The sequence below is a fragment of the Anomalospiza imberbis genome, chromosome 31 (assembly GCF_031753505.1).
Source record: "Anomalospiza imberbis isolate Cuckoo-Finch-1a 21T00152 chromosome 31, ASM3175350v1, whole genome shotgun sequence".
Lineage (NCBI taxonomy): Eukaryota > Metazoa > Chordata > Aves > Passeriformes > Viduidae > Anomalospiza > Anomalospiza imberbis.
The window spans coordinates 233,109-252,420 of NC_089711.1; the positions used below are offsets into that span (position 1 = coordinate 233,109).

A 19,312-nucleotide genomic window follows, 5' to 3' on the forward strand; every position below is an offset into this window, starting at 1 on the left:
GCGGCGGGGAAAGGCGCCCTGGAGTGAAGGGCAGGCACAAGGGCCCCGGCTCTCTGCCGTGCGGGCGGCCGATCGCCAAGTGCTCCTCCCGGAGCCGCTGTCAGGGCCGTGTCTCCTCCCCGCCGCTGACGCTGCGCCTGCAGTGCTGTGTCCGCCTCTGCCGGGCTCCCCAGCATGGACGGCAAGGACATGGACACGCTGCAGCAGCTGCCCAGGAGGGACACCGAGATGATGCGAGGGCTGCAGCTCCTCTCCTGCAAGGAAAGGCTGACACAGCTCGGCTTCTTCAGCCTGGCCAAGGGACTTGGGCTTGACCCAACTGTGGCCTTCCAGTACCTGAGGGCAAGCTACAAGAAAGCTGGACAGGGACTTTGTACGAGGGCAGGCAAGGACAGCACAAGGGAGAATGGATCCAAATGGAAAGAGAGTCGGTTTTGGGGAGGGATTCAGAAAAAAGACTTCCCTGGAACAGGAGAGAGCAGGTGTGGATTTGAGAAGTGCCCAGAGAAGGTGTGGATTTCGAGAAGAGGAAATCAGGAGAAGAGTGAGAGGGAGAGAGAGATCCACAGCTGGCCTTGGATCCAGCACCATCTCAGCTGCTGTGAGCTCTGGGGCCGTGGGACGTGTCATTGTTTTCATATCCAAAACTCACTCAGTAACGGCCTCCCCCTCCCTTCATCATCCCCAAACTTTGCCTGTCTCATTCCAGTCCCCACCCCACCTCCCCAGTCCCAACCCCAACTCATCCCACCCCTGCTGGACATCAACACCCCCTTCCCAAGCTGGATTTCCCCCATTTCACACTGCCCAAACGCCATCCCACCCATCCTGCCCCACCCAATGCCCATCTCACCCCTCCTGGTTTGCATCTCGCTTCACCCAATCCCCTTCCAACCCCATTCCACCCTGAGGGGATGTAGAATCCAGTAATTTTGGGGTGGGATTGAGTAGTTTTCAGTGGCATTGAGTGGTTTGAGGTGACAGATCAAACCCTCTCATCGCTTTGAATGCCAAGAAAGGGAGACAACTACACCAAATAGTCCCAAAACCCCCAAAGCCTCCCAAGAATCTCCCTGAATCCCACGTTCCCATGAAACACCAGTAAAAAGTGAGGCTTTAATGCTTTTGATGAACTCATTGACTTTTACCCTAATTTTGCCTGTTTCAAAGGGATGAAGATGGATCAAAGGAAAATTAGGGCCAAACCAAAAGGACAAGCAGCCAGGTGTCTTCCCGACACAGATCACAGGGAATGTGGGTCACCAGGGCTCTGGTGGGTCCTCCAGTGGGGGATGAAGCTGGAGCAGTGCACGAAGCTCTTCCTGCAGTCGGGCCATTTGCAGGGCTCCCCTTACCGGTGCCTCTGTTGGTGTTGGGTCAAGTCAGAGCTCCTGGAGAAGCTCTTCCCACACTGGGGACACTCGTAGGGCCTCTCCTGAGTGTGGATCCTCTGGTGGCAGATCAGGCTGGAGCTCTGGGTGAAGCTCATCCCACATTCCCCACACTCACAGGGCCTCTCCCTGGTGTGGATGCGCTGGTGGGTGATGAGGTTGGAGTTGTGCTTGAAGCCCTTCCTGCAGTCGGGGCAGCGGAAGGGCCTCTCCTCCGTGTGAATCCGCTGGTGCCTGAGGAGAGTGGAGCCGGTCTGAAACCTCTCCCCACACTGGGGACACTCGCAGGGCCTCTCCCCAGGGTGGTTGCGTTGGTGGACGATGAGGTGGGAGCTGCAGCTGGAACCCTTCCCACACTCCCCACACTCGCAGGGCCTTTCCCTGGTGGGGATCATCTGGTGCTGGATCAGGTGGGAGCTCTGCCTGAAGCTCTTCCCGTGCTCCGGAGCGGGGCTGTCCTGCAGCCAGGGGCCGTGCTGGGCTGGGAGATGGAGCAGGAGAGAGGGGGAAAGGGGCACTGACTTCCTCCTCATCTGCTTGGGTGTCCTGGGACGTCTTCCTCTTCATCGCAGCCTCCTCCTCCATGCAACCAAGGGCTGGGAATGGGAAATCCTGCTTTGGGAAAAACAAGGGATGAGCATAGTGAGTTTGAAGGTCCCTCTGCCCAAGTCCATCTCTAGAAGTCCCCGCCCACCTGGGCTCCATAAAAACCTCCCAAGCACCAAGATTCAGCCCTGAAAAAGCCTCCCAGGAGTTCCCCGTCCCTGCTCCCTCCCCTTTGGTGTTCGGGGCTGGGGTCACGCTTGGACTGGGGCTCCCTGTCTACTCAATCTCCACCCTCCCCAGGAGTCCCAGGAATATGAAAAGTTCCCCCCTTTTCCATCTCCCCATTTAGGGATGGAGGAGTTTGGGGCTCCCGGGACCCCAGTTGCCTCCAGCTAGATCAACCCAGTCAGTTCCAGTATGATGCCATTGGCTCCCCGTGTGCTCCCAGTTGCTGCCACTCACCCCTAGTATGGGGGATGGTGTGCAGGCTGTGTTCCCAGTCACTCTCAGACACTCCCAGTATGTGTCCAATGCCTCCCAGTATGACCTCAGTATGATCCCAGTATGATCCCAGTAGAGCCCAGTCCCTGCCAGTGCTGCCACTCCTGGCATCCCCCAGCCCTCTGTGCGTTCCCCCCTCCCGGATGTCCCCAGAGGAGCCCCAAGGGCTGGCAGTGCCCAGGCAGGGTCCCCAGCAAGGCCCAGTTTGGATGTGCAGCCCCCAGTTTTCCCAGTTTGCCTCTCCTTTTGCCCGGGCCGGGTTCCCCCCTGGAACAGCGGGTGGGAGCAGCCGAGAGCCCCGCGCTGTCCATCCCGACCTGTCCCGGCTCCATCCCCGCTCCTGCCGCGGGCTGCCAGGGCTGCGGGAACGGGGCACCGAGGCTGCTCCTGGGGGAGGAGGAGGAGGAGGGAAGGGCAGGGATGAAGGAGGAGAAGGAGGTGGGCTTAGGGAGGATGAGGAGGGCGGATGGAAATAGGAGAAGGAACTGGGGCAATGGACAAAGAGAAGGGGGAATAAAAGAGGAGGGATGGAAGGGGATGGATGAAAGACGAGAAGGAGGTGGGGTTAGGGAGGAGGAGGAGGGGGGATGGAAGAGGAGGAGCGGCAGGAAAAGGAAGACGAGGGACAAAGGCGGATCAAGGACAGCAGGAGGAAGCACGCGGTCCAGCCCTCCCTGAACTCGCAGCCCCCACCTGTGGGATCATCGCCCCCATCCCGCAGGTGAGCGGGGAGGGGGAGCTCGGCCCAGATATCCTGGGGGGTCCCTGGGTCGGGTTTTTTGGGGGGGATGTTTGGAGAATGAAGAACTGCAAAGCCGAGCGGAAAAGGCCCCTTGGGGGGACATTGGGGGTCCCGGTGGCGGCTGCCGGCAGAGGCAGCCTGGAGGAGCAGAGCCCTGTGTCCCCCAGGAGCCCAAAGTGGGGAGCCCAGCGAGGGGGGAGCGGGGCCATCGGCGGGACCCTCAAGAGCCTGGAGAGGGCCAGGGGGGACTCCTTGGAGCCCCTGCAGCCCCAAGCAGAGAGGAAGGGGAGAAGGGAGCCCGGGAGCCCAAAAAGCCCCAGCAGCCCTAAATGGGGAGAGCCAAGAGGGGGGAGCTTTTGGGATTGCTGGGACTGCCAGCAGCCTGGGGAGGGCGGGCAGTGAGGAGAAGGGGGACCCCCAATCCAAGCGTGACCCCCAGCAGCTGGGACAGGGGGGAGCCCCGAACAGCAAAGGGGAGGGAGCAGGGACGGGGAACTCCTGGGAGGCTTTTTCAGGGCTGAATCTTGGTGTTTGGGAGGTTTTTATGGAGCCCAGGTGGCCGGGGACTTCTAGAGATGGAGTCAGGCAGAGGAACCTTCAAACTCACTGTGCTCATCCCTTGTTTTTCCCAAGGCAGGATTTCCCATTCCCCGCCCCGGGAGGCTGCGAGGAAGAGGACGCCCCTCTCCTTCTCCTTCCTCCCCCAGAGCAGGAGCTGAGGATGGAGAGCAGGGAGGACAAATCCCTGTGGCAGAACATCGTGGAAGAGGCCGTTTTGAGCGGCTCCACAGCACAGGAACCCAACAGGGAGGAAAAGCCCCGGAGATGCCGCACGAGGAGGGGCTGCAAACGCAGATCAGGGGGATCTGAGGAGGAAAGACCCATCCTGGGGCAGGCAGGTGGACAGAGTTTCAGCCATGGCTTAGAGCTGGTGGTCCCTGAGCAGGTTCATGATGGGGTGAAACCTCACAAATGCTTGGAATGTGGGAAGAGCTTCAGGAGGAGCTCCCAGCTGATCCTGCACCAGAGGACCCACACTGGGGAGAGGCCCTATGAGTGTGGGGAGTGTGGGAAGAGCTTCCGATGGAGCTCCAACCTGATCAAGCACCAGAACATCCACACTGGGGAACGGCCTTATGATTGTCGGGAGTGTGGGAAGAGCTTCAGGCAGAGCCCCCACCTGAGCAGCCATGAGAGGATTCACACTGGGGAACGGCCCTACGAGTGTGGGGAGTGTGGGAAGAGCTTCAGGCAGCAGGGTGCCCTGATCAGTCACCAAAAGATCCACACTGGGGAGAGGCCCTACGAGTGTTCCAAATGTGGGAAGGGGTTTCAGACCATCTCCTGTCTCCTCCGGCACTATCTGGTTCACACGGAGGAGAGACCCTTCTGCTGCTCCGACTGCGGGAAGGGCTTCAAGCACAAGTCCACCCTCATCATCCACCGGCGCATCCACACTGGGGAGAGGCCCTATGAGTGTCCCCAGTGTGGGAAGAGCTTCTCCAGGAGCTCTCCCTTGACCAGACACCAGCGGAGGCACCGGTAAGGGAAGCCCTGTGAGTGCCCCGAGTGCGGGAAGAGCTTCGTGTGCTGCTCCAGCTCCATCCCTCACTGCAGGAACCACGCTGGGCACAGCCCTGGTGACCCACATTCCCTGTGATCCATGCTGGAAACACACCTGGCTGCTTCTCCTTTTGGTTTTGCCTTAATTTTTTTCTGATTCATCTTTATCCCCTAAAAATAGCCAAATCAGGGTTAAATGGAAGAAATTGATCAAAAATATCTGAAGTCCCACCATTTCACAGGTGTTTTAGGGGGAATTGAGTGTTTGGGGACACATTCTGTGTGGGGTGCCCCTGTTGCTAAGAGGCAGGAGTTTGATCTCACCCTTCTTGTGTTGCTGATAACTCCTCCCTTGACCCAAACCCTAACTCCACCCCTGGGATACCCTGTACAAACCCCACGGCCCTGCCTTTGCCCTGTCCTTTGGAGGTAAGAAATGGATTCTGGAGCTTTCTGGAACCAAGACCTCTCTCGTTTGTTCCTGGCACCGGCAGCTGCACCCTCCCTGGACACCATGAACTCTGGAGAATGGGGGCAGCCAGTGAGGACACGTCCTGGATTGCAGGATAAGCGTTGTCTTGGTTCGGAATGGGAGGAAATTCAGGGAAGTGACGCAAAGCTTTTTGTGTAACGGACAGTCTGTTGAACCACTGAGAAGATGGACACGCCTCTGTGAAGCACACATGTTAAAGGCTAAAAAATCTGGGAACTGTCTCTCCTGGTCGGTGAGGAGGTGGCGGGCCCTGGTCCCGGCCCCGTCTCGGCCAGGCCGGGCCGGGTGGTCCTGCTGCGGGCCGGGCCCCTTTCCCCCTCCCTGGGCCGCTCGCCGGCCCCCCATCGGCTCCGGTCCTGCCGGGCCGAGCTCCAGCAGCTGCCGGGCAGGAAGGCGAGGGAGGCTGCAGGGCCGGCGCGGCTGTGAAGATCTTGCCGTCAGGCCCACTGCCCCCAGCGCGTCTGGGAGCAGAGACCCCTGCGGCCGTGCAGAAAACCAAAGACCGGCCATGAGGCCGATCCTGAGACAGCCCAGCCGCAGTTACCGCCACAGGTTACCGGCGGGTCAGGTGGGCCTCAGGCAGGATGTTAAGCCTTTCCGTGCTTCGATCCTCCCTCGAGTGAGAGAAAAGAACAAGATGCAAGCATGTAAAGGAACAGCATGAAGACATCGAGGTCAGTGAGGAAGAAGTTAAGTCCCAGATGGGAGGGGTGAGGAGAGTTGTTTTTGGAGCTGAAATCCTCTTGTAAGCTATGGAGAAAAGATTTTTTTTTTCCTTATAACGCATGAAACTACGGGGAGCGGAAAGTGTTCAAATTGATATCGAGCAAGGGCCTCCATGCTAAGATAAGCAGATGTTGAAATAGTTGTGATCCCATGAAAAGTTTGAGCAGAGGAAGAGAGAAGAGTAGTCCTGTGTTTTCTGGAGAAGAAGAAGAAGATTTCTGTTCCCAGGGATGAAGAGGATTTTAGAGATAGATAATGAGAACTTCTGCCTTTGAACAGCTCATCTTTAAAACAATACCCCATAAGTGGACATGGCCCATCGACAAGCTGTGAGAAGGCTTGTGGAAATGGGAAGGATTTCACGATGGCAGGGTTCCCCAGGCAGCTGCTCTTTGTGACGAAACTGAGAGCCACGAGAGAACTGTTTTTTCCTCTTGTGGAGAAGTCTCCATAACCTCAACAAGAGGGACTTCTCTCCCTCAGTGAACTGAAGGAAGGCCATTTTAGAGGTGGTAAACTGACTGGAAATCTTAGGTTTGGTTTCTTTACATTGTCAGTGGGAGATAAGAAGTGGGGGAGGAGAAGTGTTCTGAAGGGTTTGTTTTGATTCTTACTTTTTTTCTTTTAGTTACTTTAAATAAAATTTTCTTTACACCCTTTTAAAGTTTTGAGCCTGCTTTGCCTTTCTCCTAATCCTGTCTCACAGCAAGAAGTGAGTGTACTGGTGATTGGCCAACACCAAACCCGCCACATTCTTTGGTGCGTTGGCCAGGAAAATCTCAAAATTGGGGAAATCTTAAACTGGCAAACCAAAACCACTACACCTCCCAAATTCCATATATCCAAGGATTACTCCAAACAAAAGTAGCCAGGGCAGACAGGTCAGGCCGGCCCTGTCCTCTGGTGATTTTCTGAGACTATGGGCTGAATGTTTTCAATTGCAAACACCTCGGAGAGGGCCCAGAGATCTCCCAAGGTGGTGTTTGGAGGCCTCGGGCACAGGACCACTGTACAGGGACAAAGGAGCTCTGTGCTCAGTGGGGTGGAGACTGAGGACAGTGGAGGAGAGCCACGAGAGTGTTTAAAGAGCAGTTTCAGAGATGGTGGATCCTTTTGACATAGTGGAAAACAGGCTGAGAAAGAAAGAATTAATGCCAAGGGCAGCTGGGGAGGCCCAGACTGGGCACCAGGAGAAAGGAATTTCCCTCCCAGGGCAGGGCTGTGGAGCAACACGTCCCCAGAAGGAGCCTGGAGCAGCCCAAGGCTTTGTGTGGCCAGGCAGGGGCAGGCAGGAGGCAGAGCTGTCAGCCAAGGAAGGGGCCAGCGAGGTGGGGCAGCCGGGGGATGACGACAGCCTGCAGGGACAGAGGCCAGGGCAGGGACACCGCAGGACAGCCTGGGCTGCACAGGGCACAGGGATGTGCAGCAGCTGCAAGGCCCTGACAGAGCCAACCTGTGCAGCACTTTGGCCGTGGCTGCTGGCCCTGGGCCTGAGGCCACGAGGGGACAAGTGACCCTTGCAGCCCTGGGGCCTCATTGCCTCCTTGTCCCTGCTCAGCAGCCTGGCAGGGGCCGCCCCATGGTCCTGCCCTTGGCATTGCACATCCCCTCATCCCAGTGCCCATCCCGGGAAGAGCCCTGAGCAACGAGGGAGGGACAGGATCTGCCTTGCCAGGGGCTGGGGCTCAGCCTTGGCCCTTTGCATTCCTGAAACACATCCAGGTTTGCTCAGCACCAGAGACACCTTTCCCTTGCTTGTCCCCACCTGTCATCAGTGCCCCGAGTGTTCTGCTCTAGCTGGAACCTGGGGACACTTTCTCAGTTGTGTCCCTCACAGGGATCTATTTACAGTACAAGAAACTTCAGTATTTTAATCTCACTTTGAGTTCCTGAGAAGTGTTTTGAGCACACTCTGAGGGACTGAGTCTGATGCAAACAGCACCACGGCCCCAGAGGTCATTAAAGTCCTGGTGCTGTGTCTGTGCTGCTGAGCTGGGCCGGGCTCCTGGCCCAGAGGCAGCTCCTGGCAAGGGCAGCGCTGCAGAGGGACAGCTCTGGCCAGGGGCAGCTCCTGTGCACAGCCCAGCAGGGCTGGGGCACTGCCAGGGCACCCCAGGGACACGAGCAGGGCACAGACCGAGCTCACAGGGGCTCAGCACCGGCAGGGGCTGTGGGATGTCCCAGAGGGGGCTGTGTCACAGCGGCTGTGACATCACAGGAGCTGTGTGACATCACAGGGGCTGTGTGACATCACAGGGGCTGTGTGAGGTCACTGGGGAGGTCACTCCGCCCCTGCCCCCCTCACAGTTGCCCCAGAGAAGTCCAACGCTGCTCGTGCACAGCGGGTGCCCTTGTCCCCCCGGGTCCACTGGCCCCCAGTGCCGCAGCCTCCCCCAGAGGATGTTCCACGAGATCGACCCCAGAGCCTGACACGGGGACGAGGTCGGGGCCGTTGGGGGTGGGACAGGGGGACAGGGACCCCCCGGCAGCGTCACCATGTCCCCCAGGGCCAGAGCCTGGGCAAGGGCTCCTTCACCCTGGTATAGACACATATTATAATATTGGCTTTTTGCAAATATTAAAATGGATTTTATATGTGTGATGTTCAAATACCTTTGTTCCAAAGATATCATTTTTATTTCTGTTGTTAATTGAACTTAGATACAGTAGCTAAATAGCTGATAGAAGTATGCCTGTGTTAAAATGCCTGCTTGGATGGGATAACATCCAATGAACACAGGATGAGCACACCTGTACAGATCTGCCAACCATCAGCACTCACCGTCTGAAGGCAGTGCGGACCAAGGCCCGAACTGGAAGTGATAAAGAGAAGGAGCCAAACCCCAGCCAAGGAACACGCATGCTCTGAAAAGGGAGACCCAAGGAGGGGCCATGTGAAATAGCTCCTGGAAAATGTAAACTCGTTGATGGGTATGCATAAGGGGCTATGAATATGCAACAGGCTGGTGTAAGGGAAAAGGTATTTAAGGGGGATCCCCGAAGGTAACAGGGTGGTCTAGGCTGAGTGCCAAGATGCACCCGGCCATAAATAACCTTTGCTCCATGGTCCTTGTCTCCCATTGTCCTTTATTAAACTTTTTACATTTTCACACGAGAGTGAACGTGTTTTTCACATGGGCTACACATGCTTATACCCAATTCTAGGAGGACTAGTATATTTTTACTACAATGATTGGGTTAATCATCACAAACAAACTTATCCATTTTGCAACATGTCTTGCTCATAGAAGTCGATTCAATCTTCTTTCTTGATTCAGTCTTCTTGCAGTCTTCAAAGCTCTGTTTGTTCTTGCCAAGGCATTCTGAATATCAAATCTGTTATGCCAATCAGGTCCAAAGTTCATTAACTCACTGCTGTCCTGGCAGCATGGCTGTGTCTCCGCAAGGAGGGAAACACTGACCGAGAGGATTACAGTAAGGTGAAGGTAGCCTCAGCCTCCCGTGACCGAGCTGCCGGGTATGATCTGTCAGATCCCCTTGAAGGAGCCTCTAGTATGAATGCCCAGGGAAGAAAGGATAACCAGGGCTAGAGGGGCCCTGCCTCGAGCCAGGGAGAAGCCCGGGAAAACCGGATCTTTGGTCAGTGTGGATCCGATGGCCTGGCACATCAGAGCCACAGAAATGTGAAACCTTAGCTGGCACTGGAGCGCAGTGTACCCTGACACCATCGGGACATACGCAGGACGGCCCCCAGTGAGTCTGGGGGGTTCTGGGGGGCTTTGGGTGATTTTTGGGCTTTGGGGGATTTTGTTTGGAGTTTAGGGGGAATTACTGGGGATGGTGTGCAGGCTGTGTTCCCAGTCACAATGCTGCATTGTTCAGGACTGCTCCCAGCATGGCATTGAACTCCACAACATTTCCAAGCAGATTATACCAGGAGCACAGGAAGTCAAGGGCTGCATAAAAGGGAAAATCCTGTTTTTTTAATTTATTGCTCTGGGTTGCCTGGATGGGAAATTGCACATAGATATTCATCTCTCAGTTCAGGCTGAGAAAAATAGAAAAAAATTCTCTCAGATCTGAATAAACCAGGCAGGGACAGAAATCAGCTCAGGGCCCCTCACAGGCAGCATCAGTGTCGCTTTTCCAGCCTCCTCAGGGTTGTTCTGGTGTTGCCATCAGAGCCTGCAGAGCCAGAGCTGGGAGGGGTCTGCAGGGCAGAGCTGAGCCCCCAGGGCTGGGCTGGGCTCTGGCAGCACTGGCAGGGCCCAGCCCTGGGCACAGGGAAGCAGCTGCTGGCAGGGCCAGCTCCAGGCAGCAGAGCCTGGGCAGGCACTGGGGGGAAGGTGCCCCCAGGCTGTGCTGGGATATTTGAAGTCCTCTCCAAACCCAGCTATTCCATGATCACTTTTTTTGCAGATCCCGATGCCAAGGCACCACAAATGTACAACAGCAGCTCCATCAGCCACTTCCTCCTGCTGGCACTGGCCCACACGCGGCAGCTGCAGCTCCTGCACTTCTGCCTCTTGCTGGGCATCTCCCTGGCTGCCCTCCTGGGCAACGGCCTCATCATCAGCGCCGTAGCCTGCGGCCACCACCTGTACACACCCATGTTCTTCTTCCTGCCCAGCCCGGCCCACAGCGACCTGGGCTCCATCTGCACCGCTGTCCCCAAAGCCATGCGCAATTCCTCTGGGACACCAGCACCATCTCCTGCTCAGGATGTGCTGCTCAGCTCTTCTTTCTGTTCTTCCTCTCAGCAGAATATTTCCTGCTCACCATCATGTGCTGTGACTGCTGTGTGTCCATCTGCAATCCCCTGCACTACGGGACCCTCCTGGGCAGCAGAGCTTGTGCCCACATGGCAGCAGCTGCCTGGGCCAGTGCCTTTCTCTATTCACTGCTGGTCACAGCCAATACATTTTCCCTGCCCCTGTGCCATGGCAATGCCCTGGGCCAGTTCTTCTGTGAAATCCCCCAGATCCTCAAGCTCTCCTGCTCAGTTTCCTACATTAGGGAACGTGGACTTGTTATGGGTAGTGCTTTTCTGTTATTTGGTTGTTTTGTGTTCATTGTTTTCTCCTATGTGCAGATCTCCAGGGCCATGCTGAGGATCCCCTCTGAGCAGGGATGGCACAAAGCCTTTTCCACCTGCCTCCCTCACCTGGCCGTGGTCTCTCTGTTCCTCAGCACTGCAACATTTGCTCACCTGAAGCCCCCCTCCATCTCCTCCCCATGCCTGGATCTGGCCCTGTCAGTTCTGTACTCGGTGGTGCCTCCAGCCCTGAACCCCCTCATCTACAGCCTGAGGAACCAGGAGCTCACGGCTGCACTGTGGACACTGATGACTGGATGGTTTTGGAAGCATTAAACTGCTGGCCACTTCCTGCAAATCACTTGTAATAGAAGCCATCTTTGAGACTTCTTGTTGCTTTCCTTTTGGAGATCCTTTTCCTTGTTTTACTTTTCAAATCTTGTCCACAAAGAAAAGCCATTCTTTGTGCCATTTCTCATTTTGTTTCTCTCGCCCTTCCCTGTGGCCACAGACTGTGTCAGTGAGGGGCTGCACTCTCAGTGGCTTTTAACAAACTAAAGGATGTCCCAGCAGAGTTTTCTGCAGAGATGCCCTTTTGTTGCCTTCCCTGGAGCTGCAGCAGCAATGTCTGTGTGCAGAGCAGGGGGCAGATCAGTGCTGGCACAGCAGCTGTGCCCAGCAGCAGCAGCACTTGGTGTTGCCAGTGCTGCTCCCGTGGCCCTGCCCCGCTGCCCTGGTGGCCCTGGTGTTGCTGCAGGGCCTGAGTGCTCTCGGGGCTGGGCACAGTCCTGGGGGTGGCAGTGCCGGGGCTGCAGCAGGGACAGCCCATGGGCACTGCTGGGGCAGCGCTGACGCCTCAGGCCAGGGCCTGGGGGCTCCAGGCTCCTTGCCCAGGCTCTCTCAAGAACACGGCCAGGCCAATGCTCAGCACAGAAAACCCCCATGAGCAGCCCCAGGCTGGCCGTGGGCAGGCTGGGGGCAGACAGCATGGCTGGTGCTCTGCAAGGGCCCTGGGGGAGACGGGAAGGAGCAGCAGAGCAGGGGCTGATCCATCCCCAGTGCGCTGGACAGCCCAGGGCAGCGTCCCAGAGCGTCCTCATGGAGCTGCCAACAACATCCCCCCTCTGCAGGGGGGCCTCTCTGGCCTCTCCCCCAGCTCACACAGGTGCCCCATCCTTGCAGGCACAGCCACGGCAGCACCGGCTCAGGAGCCCCTGTTTGCATTGCACACAGCAGGCAGGAGCACCCCCATGCTGCTGCTGTGGGGACATGAACCTGAGCGAGCACAAATGCCAGCAGCCCCTGGGGCCAGGAAGGGCTGGGGGACGCCAAGGAAACCACTCAGCTTTGTCCTGGCCTCTGCAGCCAGCCACAAAGTTTGTTCCCATCAGCTGGGAGTTTCCTGTGCCACTGCAGACGCTGTTGCTCAGAGCCAGCACTGCCTGGCAGCCACCCCCAAACTGCCCTGATCAGTTTCTTGGCTTCTCCTTTGCTTTCTTTACTCTTCCCTGGTCCAGATTTCTTCCTCTTGCCCACCCCTGTTCCCTCCCCTGCAAACAGCCCATCCCTGTTTGCCCTCTCCTCTCTGGCCCCACTCCCCGTTGCAGTTCCTGACTTGGCACCATGGGAACGTCCCTTGGGGAGCAGGATCATCCCACAAGTGCTGCAGGAATTGTCTGCAGGTTCCTGCAGTGCCTCGTGCTGCTCCCTTGCCAGAGGCACCCCAGGCCAGGGGGGCACATCTGGGCTGCTGTGTCTGGCTGTGGGGCTGCCTGTTCTGGGCAGTGAGGAGGGGCTGCAGAGGCTCTGCAGGACTGACAGGATGGGCTTTGGGGCTGTGAGGAGAAGCTGAGGGACCTGGGCTGCTGGAGCTTCTGAAGAGGAGGCCCAGGGCTCCTCCTGCAACTGCTCCCAGGGTGGTTTCACAGAATCACAGAATCAGCAAGGCTGGAAAAGACCTTGGAGATCATCAAGTCCAACCTGTGCCCTGACACCGCCTTGTCTCCCCTGAGCCTCCTCTTTTCCTGGATAAAATACCCCAGCACCCTCAGCCACTTCTCACAGGACTTGTGCTCCAGACCCCTCACCAGCCTTGTTGCCCTTCTCTGGACACACTTCAGCCCCTCCAGGTCCTTCCTAAATTGGGGGGCTCAGAACTGGACACAGCACTCGAGGTGCTGCCCAACCAGTGCCCAGCACAGGGGAAGAATCACTGCCCTGCTCCTGCTGGCCACACTGTTCCTGGTCCAGGCCAGGAGCCACTGGCCTTCTGGGCCACCTGGGCACACGGCTGGCTCATGTCCAGCCTGCTGTCCATCAGTCCCTGCAGGTCCCTTTCTGCCTGGCTGCTGTCCAGCCACTCTGTCCCCAGCCTGTAGCGCTGCAGGGGTTGTTGTGGCCAAAGTGCAGGACCCAGCACTTGGACTTGTTAAACCTCACCTTGTTGGGTTTGGGCCCTGGATCCAGCCTGTCCAGGGCCCTGTGCAGAGCCCTCCTGCCTTCCAGCAGATCAACACCCCCAGACAACTTGGTGTCACCATGGTTCCATGAGGCTCCAGAGTATCCCAATGGTGTCCATGATTCCCTGAGGCCTCCCAGTGTCGCAATGTCCCTTTGGTTCCATGGGACCCCTTGGTGTCACCAAGTCCCTTGGATCCTTGTGCCCTGCAGTGTCACAATGGCACCGTGGTGCCCCAGGCCCCTGCAGTGTCACAATGGATCCTTGGTTCCATGAGGTCTGGCAGTGCAGCAATGCTCTCCTTGCTTCCCGCTGTTTCCCACACCTCCCACTGTCAGGCTATAGAAGGACACCTGGCTGATGAAGGGAGTGGGAGTGGGTACCTACTTGAGGAGGTAATAATAAAAATCCCTCCCAACCCCCTCTCCCAAGCCAGGTGCCACTTCAGATTCTGTATGATCCCCTGGATCTGGAGAGTCGGCCAGATGGTTTAGAAGAAAATTATCTGCCCAGTGAGCCTCCCAATTATGATTCATCTGTGAGACAGATCAGCACCTCTAACATCAAAAAGGAAAGAAGGGTAATCGTGGTGTGTGACTCCCTCCTGAGGGGAACAGAGGGCCCCATATTTCGACCAGAGCCACCCCACAGAGAGGTCTGCTGCCTCCCTGGGGCCTGGGTACGGGATATCACTGACACACTGCCTGGGCTGATTCAGCCCTCTGATTATTGCCCACTGCTGATACCCCAGGCTGGCAGTGATGAGATTGAAAAGAGAAGTGTCGGGGCAATTAAAAGGGACTTTAGGGCATTGGGTCAGGTGGTTAATAGGACAGGGGCACAGACAGTTTTTTCCTCAGTCCCTTTGGAGTCTGAGAAAAACGCTGAAAGCAATAGGAGAGCTCACATTATCAATGAGTGGCTCAAGGGTTGGTGTCATCGACAAAATTTGGGATTCTTTAATCATGGGGCAACTTTTACAGCACCGGACCTGCTTGGACCAGACGGGCTCCATCTTTCTGTGAAGGGCAGGAGAATTTTAGCTCATGAACGGGCAGAACTTGTTGAGAGGGCTTTAAACTAGGTCTGAAGGGGAAGGGAGATGTAGCTGGTTTGTCTGGAAGCAGGCTCGTGGGTGGTAAGCCTGAGCTAGGGGTGAAATCAGCAGCCCAGCTGAGGTGCATGTACACCAATGCACACAGCATGGGTAACAAACAAGAAGAGCTGGAGGCCATGGTGCAGCAGCAGAGCTGTGATGTAATTGCCATCACAGAAACAGGGTGGGACGACTCACATGGCTGGAGCGCTGCACTGGATGGCTGCAAGCTCTTCAGGAGAGACAGGAAAGGGAGAAGAGGTGGAGGGGTGGCCCCTTTACATTAGGGGGGCTTTTGACACCATAAGTATTGAAACTTATGAAGATGGAGTTGAATGTCTATGGGTAAGATTTAAGGGAAGGCCAACAAGGCTGACATCCTACTGGGAGTCTGTTATCATCCACCCAACCGGGAAGAAGTGGTGGACAGGTTATTTTTCAAGCAGCTAGAGAATATTTCTGGATCATCAGCCCTTGTTCTTCAAGTAGGAAGCCCTTGTTCTTGAAGTAGGTGACTTCAATCTGCTGGAGATCTGCTGGGAACTTAATACAGCAGAAAAGAGGCAGTCCAGGAAATTTTTAGAGTGTATGGAGGACAAATTTTTGTTGCAGCTGGTAAGTGAGCCCACCAGGAGAGGGACTATGTTGGATCTGTTGTTTGTAAATAGAGATGGGCTGGTGGGAGATGTGCTGGTTTGAGGTCACTTGGGGCACAGTGATCATGAAATTATAGCGTTCTCAATATTTGGTGAAGTCACGAGGAACACTAATAAGACTTTTACATTGGACTTTGGAGGGCAGACGTTGGCCTACTTAGGAGACTTATTCAGAGAATTCCTTGGGAAGCAGCCCTTAAAAACAAGGGAGTTCAGGATGGTGGGCATGCTTCAAAACAGAGATCTCGAGGGCACAGGAACAGACTGTCCCTGTGGGCCGAAAGACGAGTCGACGAGACAAACGTCCAGCCTGGATGGGCAAGGAAGTTTTGAAGGAACTTAGGAATAAAAGGAGGATGTATCATCTTTGGAAGGTGGGTCAGGTCTCTCAGGTAGTATTTAAAGGACTTGCTAGGGCATGAAGGGAAGAAATTAGGGAGGCTAAAAGCTCAGTTTGAACTTAAAATGGCAGCTTTTGTAAAGGATAATAAAAAATGTTTTTACAAATATATCAATGGTAAAAGGAAGGGTAAGACCAACCTTTGTTCTTTATTAGATGTGGAAGGGAATTTAATAACTGCAGATGAGATAAAGGCAGAGGTGCTTAACGCCATTTTTAGCCTCAGTTTTTAGTGAGAAGACGATTTGCCACCAGGACAAATCTCCTGGGTTGGCAGATGGTGTCAGGGAGCAGAGTGAACCATTGTTATCCAAGAGGAGGCCATCAGAGAACTGCTGAGCTGCTGTGATGTTCATAAATCCATGGGACCAGATGGGATCCACCCCAGGGTGATAGGGAACTGGCAGATGAGCTTGCAGAGCCGCTCTCCATCATTTACCAGCAGTCCTGGCTCACTGGGGAGGTTCCATATGACTGGAAGCTGGCCAATGTGATGCCCATTCACAGCAAGGGTGGGAAGGAGGATCCTGGTAATTCCAGGCCAGTCAGCCTGACCTCAGTACCCGGTAAGGTCATGGAACAGTTCACACTGAGTGCCATCACACAGCACTTCCAGGACGGCCAGGGTGTCAGACCCAGCCAGCAGGGGTTTAGGAGGGCTAGGTCGTGTTTGACCAACCTGGTCTCCTTTCATGACCAGGTGACCCTCCTGGTGGATGCAGGAAAGGCTGTGGATGTGTCTATTTGGACTCCAGCAAGGCCTTTGACACTGTCTCCCACAGCACACTCTTGGAAAAGCTGCAGCCCACGGCTGGGACAGGAGCACTCTGTGCTGGGTTCAGAACTGGCTGGATGGCCGGCCCAGAGAGTGGTGGTGAGCGGTGCTGCATCCAGCTGGGGACAGTCACCAGTGCTGTCCCTCAGGGCTCTGTGCTGGGCCAGCTCTGTTCAATATTTTTATTGACCACATGGATGAGGGGATTGAGTCCTTCATTAGTAAATCTGCAGATGACACTAAGCTGGCAGAGTGTGTCCATCTGTTGGAAGGTAGGAGGGCTCTGCAGGGACACCTGGAACAGTTGGAGGGATGGGCAGAGTCCAATAAGATGAAGTTTAATCAGCCCAAGTGCCCAGTTCTGCATTTTGGCCACAATAACCCCCTGCACAGCTCTAGGCTGGGGACGGCATGGATGGACAGTGCCCAGGCAGAAATGGACCTGGGGGCACTGGTCGACAGCAGGCTGGACATGAGCCAGCAGTGTGCCCAGGTGGCCAAGAAGGCCAATGGCACCTGGGCTGGATCAGGAATGGTGTGGCCAACAGGAGCAGGGAGGTCATTCTTCCCCTGTACTTGGCACTGGTGTACTTGGCATTCTTCCCCTGTACTGGCACCGTACCTCGAGTGCTGTGTCCAGTTCTGGGCTCCCCAATTTGGGAAGGACATGGAGGGGCTGGAGCATGTCCAGAGGAGGGCAACAAGGCTGGTGAGGGGTCTGGAACACAAGCCCTGTGAGGAACGTTTGAGGGAGCTGGAGTTGTTTATCTTGGAGAAGATTCAGAGGTGACCTTATCACTCTCTACACTCCCTGAAAGGTGGTGGCAGTCAGGTGGGGGTCGGTCTCTTTTTCCTCACAGCAAGTGACAGAACCAGAGGACAGTGTCTTAATCTGCACCGAGGGGAATTTTGGTTGGATATTAGGAATTTTTTTTTTTATGGAAAGGGTGATAAATTCCTGGAATTGTCTGTCCAGGGAGGTGGTGGAGTCACCATCCTGGGATGTGTTTAAAAAAAGACTGGATGTGGCACTCAGTGCCATGGTTTAGCTGAGGTGGTGTTAGGGCATGGGTTGGACTTGATGACCTTAAAGGTCTCATCCAACCCAGCAATTCTGTGATTGTGTGACATCACAGACCAGGTTGTGACAACATATAGTTGGCTGTGACATCCCTGGTTTATTATGTGACATCACAGAGGAGGTTGTGATGTCACAAAGTCAGCTGTGACATTACAGGCTGGCAGTGTGACATCACAGAACGGGCTGTGAGGTCACAGAGAAGACTCTGCCATCATAGAAAAGGGCTCTGTGACATCACAGAGCAGCTGTGTGATGTCACAGAGAAGGCTGAGACAATACAGAGTGGGTTGTGACATCACAGAGCTGACTGTGAAATCACAGAGCAGGCTGTGACACCACAGCATGGCTGCATAACATCACAAAGGTGGCTGTGCCATCCAAGAGCCTCCCCCAGAGGATGTTCCACGAGATCGACCCCAGAGCCTGACACGGGGATGGGGGACCGGGGCCATAGGGGGTGGTACAGGGGGAAAGGGACCCCCGGCAGCATCCCCGTGTCCCCCAGGGCCAGAGCCTGGCCCAGGGCTCCTTCACCCTGTTACCAATGAGGGCTTGAGAGCGCTGAAAAAATCCCCAGCAAGGGATCAGCAAAAACCAGATTTAATATTAAGCAACAGCACCACAAAGTTCCTTGGCAAGAGTCCCTCTGCTCCTGACTGGACACTGCAGGCACACCAAGGAAACAAAGCAACAACAAAACCAAACAAAATCCAGGCAATCAAACGAGAAATGAGCTAAGAATTGGGGCTTTCCTTCCTATGGAAAAGAACTGTCCTTTTGTCCAGGTGCCCATGGCCAGAAATCCCAAGATTTCACCTCCAACATTGCCTGTTGTGACAGACTGGAGGAGATTGTTGGCTGGAAACATTTCATGTGTGGGGAGGAAGGGGCAGGTCCAGCCTTGCCCTGCCCTGGAACCCCAGCCCTGCCCTGCCCTGGAACCCCAATCCCCCCAGAGCCTCTATCCCAGCCCAGCAGTGTCTGCCAGTCCCTGGCACAGCACAGGCAATGCTCCACAGCCAGCTCTGGAGCCCCCAGCCCAGCTCCTGAGTGACCAAATGACCCCAAGTCCCACCTGGGGGAAGGGCCCAGGAACACCAAGGGGTATTTATGGCTGACCACAAGGCAAGCACACATTTGACCCTAACTCCCCTTGGAATTTCTATTTTTTTGAGAACCACTGGAATCCAGGAGTTGGTAGCTGTCTGTGTGCTTCACTGTATATGTTTTGTCTTTCTCTCTTTCTGTGTCTATTTCTTCTATTTCTGTCCTCGTGCAAATGTTGATTATCTTAAAATTGAATCAGCTAATAGTCTGTGAAGTTGAATGGGCCAAGGTAATGCTTTGAGAAGTGTTTTTGTTGATTGAATGTCATGCTAAACCTTTTACCAAAGTTTCCCTGATTTTCTAAAGTTGCCAGTAAAGGCTGTTTTGTTGTTTGGAGCTCCTGAGAATCTCTTGTTGGTATTTCTCCAGTGCATCCAACTCAGAGGACACAAAGAATTGTAATTCCTCTTAAATGTCTCCTTGAGGGAGTTGTCTGGGGGATGGGGGTCAGGGCTTGTGTGTCCTGCTTGGCACAGCCCAGGCAGGGCTTTCACAGCCACATTCCACACTCCGTTTCCCAGCTGGAGCCGCTGGTGCCTCTGAGTTCTGCTGCCCCAGCCCCAGGGACGCTCTCCTTGTCTGCCCATTCCCCACGGTCTCTGGGCAGGGATGGCCTCAGTGGGGGCTGCTGACATCCTCAGCAACTTGGAGCGCCCTGGAGCCACCTCTGGCCATGGACGGCGGCCAGCGGCGGGGAATGCCCCGGGGTGAGGAGGGAGGACACCAGCAGAGCATCCCCCCGAGCAACGAAGAAGACAGTGCCGGGATCAGGCGGAAGGAG

At 55.5% G+C, this 19,312-nt stretch overlaps 2 protein-coding genes and 1 pseudogene across 2 annotated transcripts in view; 2 read left to right on the forward strand and 1 right to left on the reverse strand.

The window, feature by feature from the left end:
• The window catches only part of LOC137463877 (zinc finger protein 850-like), a 234,171-nt pseudogene extending 232,213 nt beyond the window's left edge, over positions 1 to 1,958 (reverse strand).
• A 1,057-nt stretch (positions 1,959 to 3,015) lies between these two features.
• Positions 3,016 to 19,312, forward strand: part of LOC137463885 (zinc finger protein 436-like) — a 307,021-nt gene continuing 290,724 nt past the window's right edge. Inside the window, exon 1 of the mRNA XM_068175267.1 lies at positions 3,016 to 3,159. Within this exon, the coding sequence (XP_068031368.1) occupies positions 3,026 to 3,159 (134 nt within the window). The 5' untranslated portion in view covers positions 3,016 to 3,025. The remainder of the gene's footprint in view (positions 3,160 to 19,312) is intronic.
• LOC137463892 (zinc finger protein 154-like) lies at positions 3,027 to 5,311 on the forward strand. Its single transcript, XM_068175275.1, has 2 exons — positions 3,027 to 3,159; positions 3,818 to 5,311. The coding sequence occupies exon 2, from the start codon at positions 3,902 to 3,904 to the stop codon at positions 4,724 to 4,726; it is 825 nt and encodes a 274-aa protein (XP_068031376.1). The 5' UTR covers positions 3,027 to 3,159; positions 3,818 to 3,901; the 3' UTR covers positions 4,727 to 5,311.

What these genes read in the sequence shown, in the direction of transcription:
- LOC137463892 (XM_068175275.1), top strand. Translation starts at nt 3,902, where the DNA reads ATGGAGAGCAGGGAGGACAAATCCCTGTGGCAGAACATCGTGGAAGAG.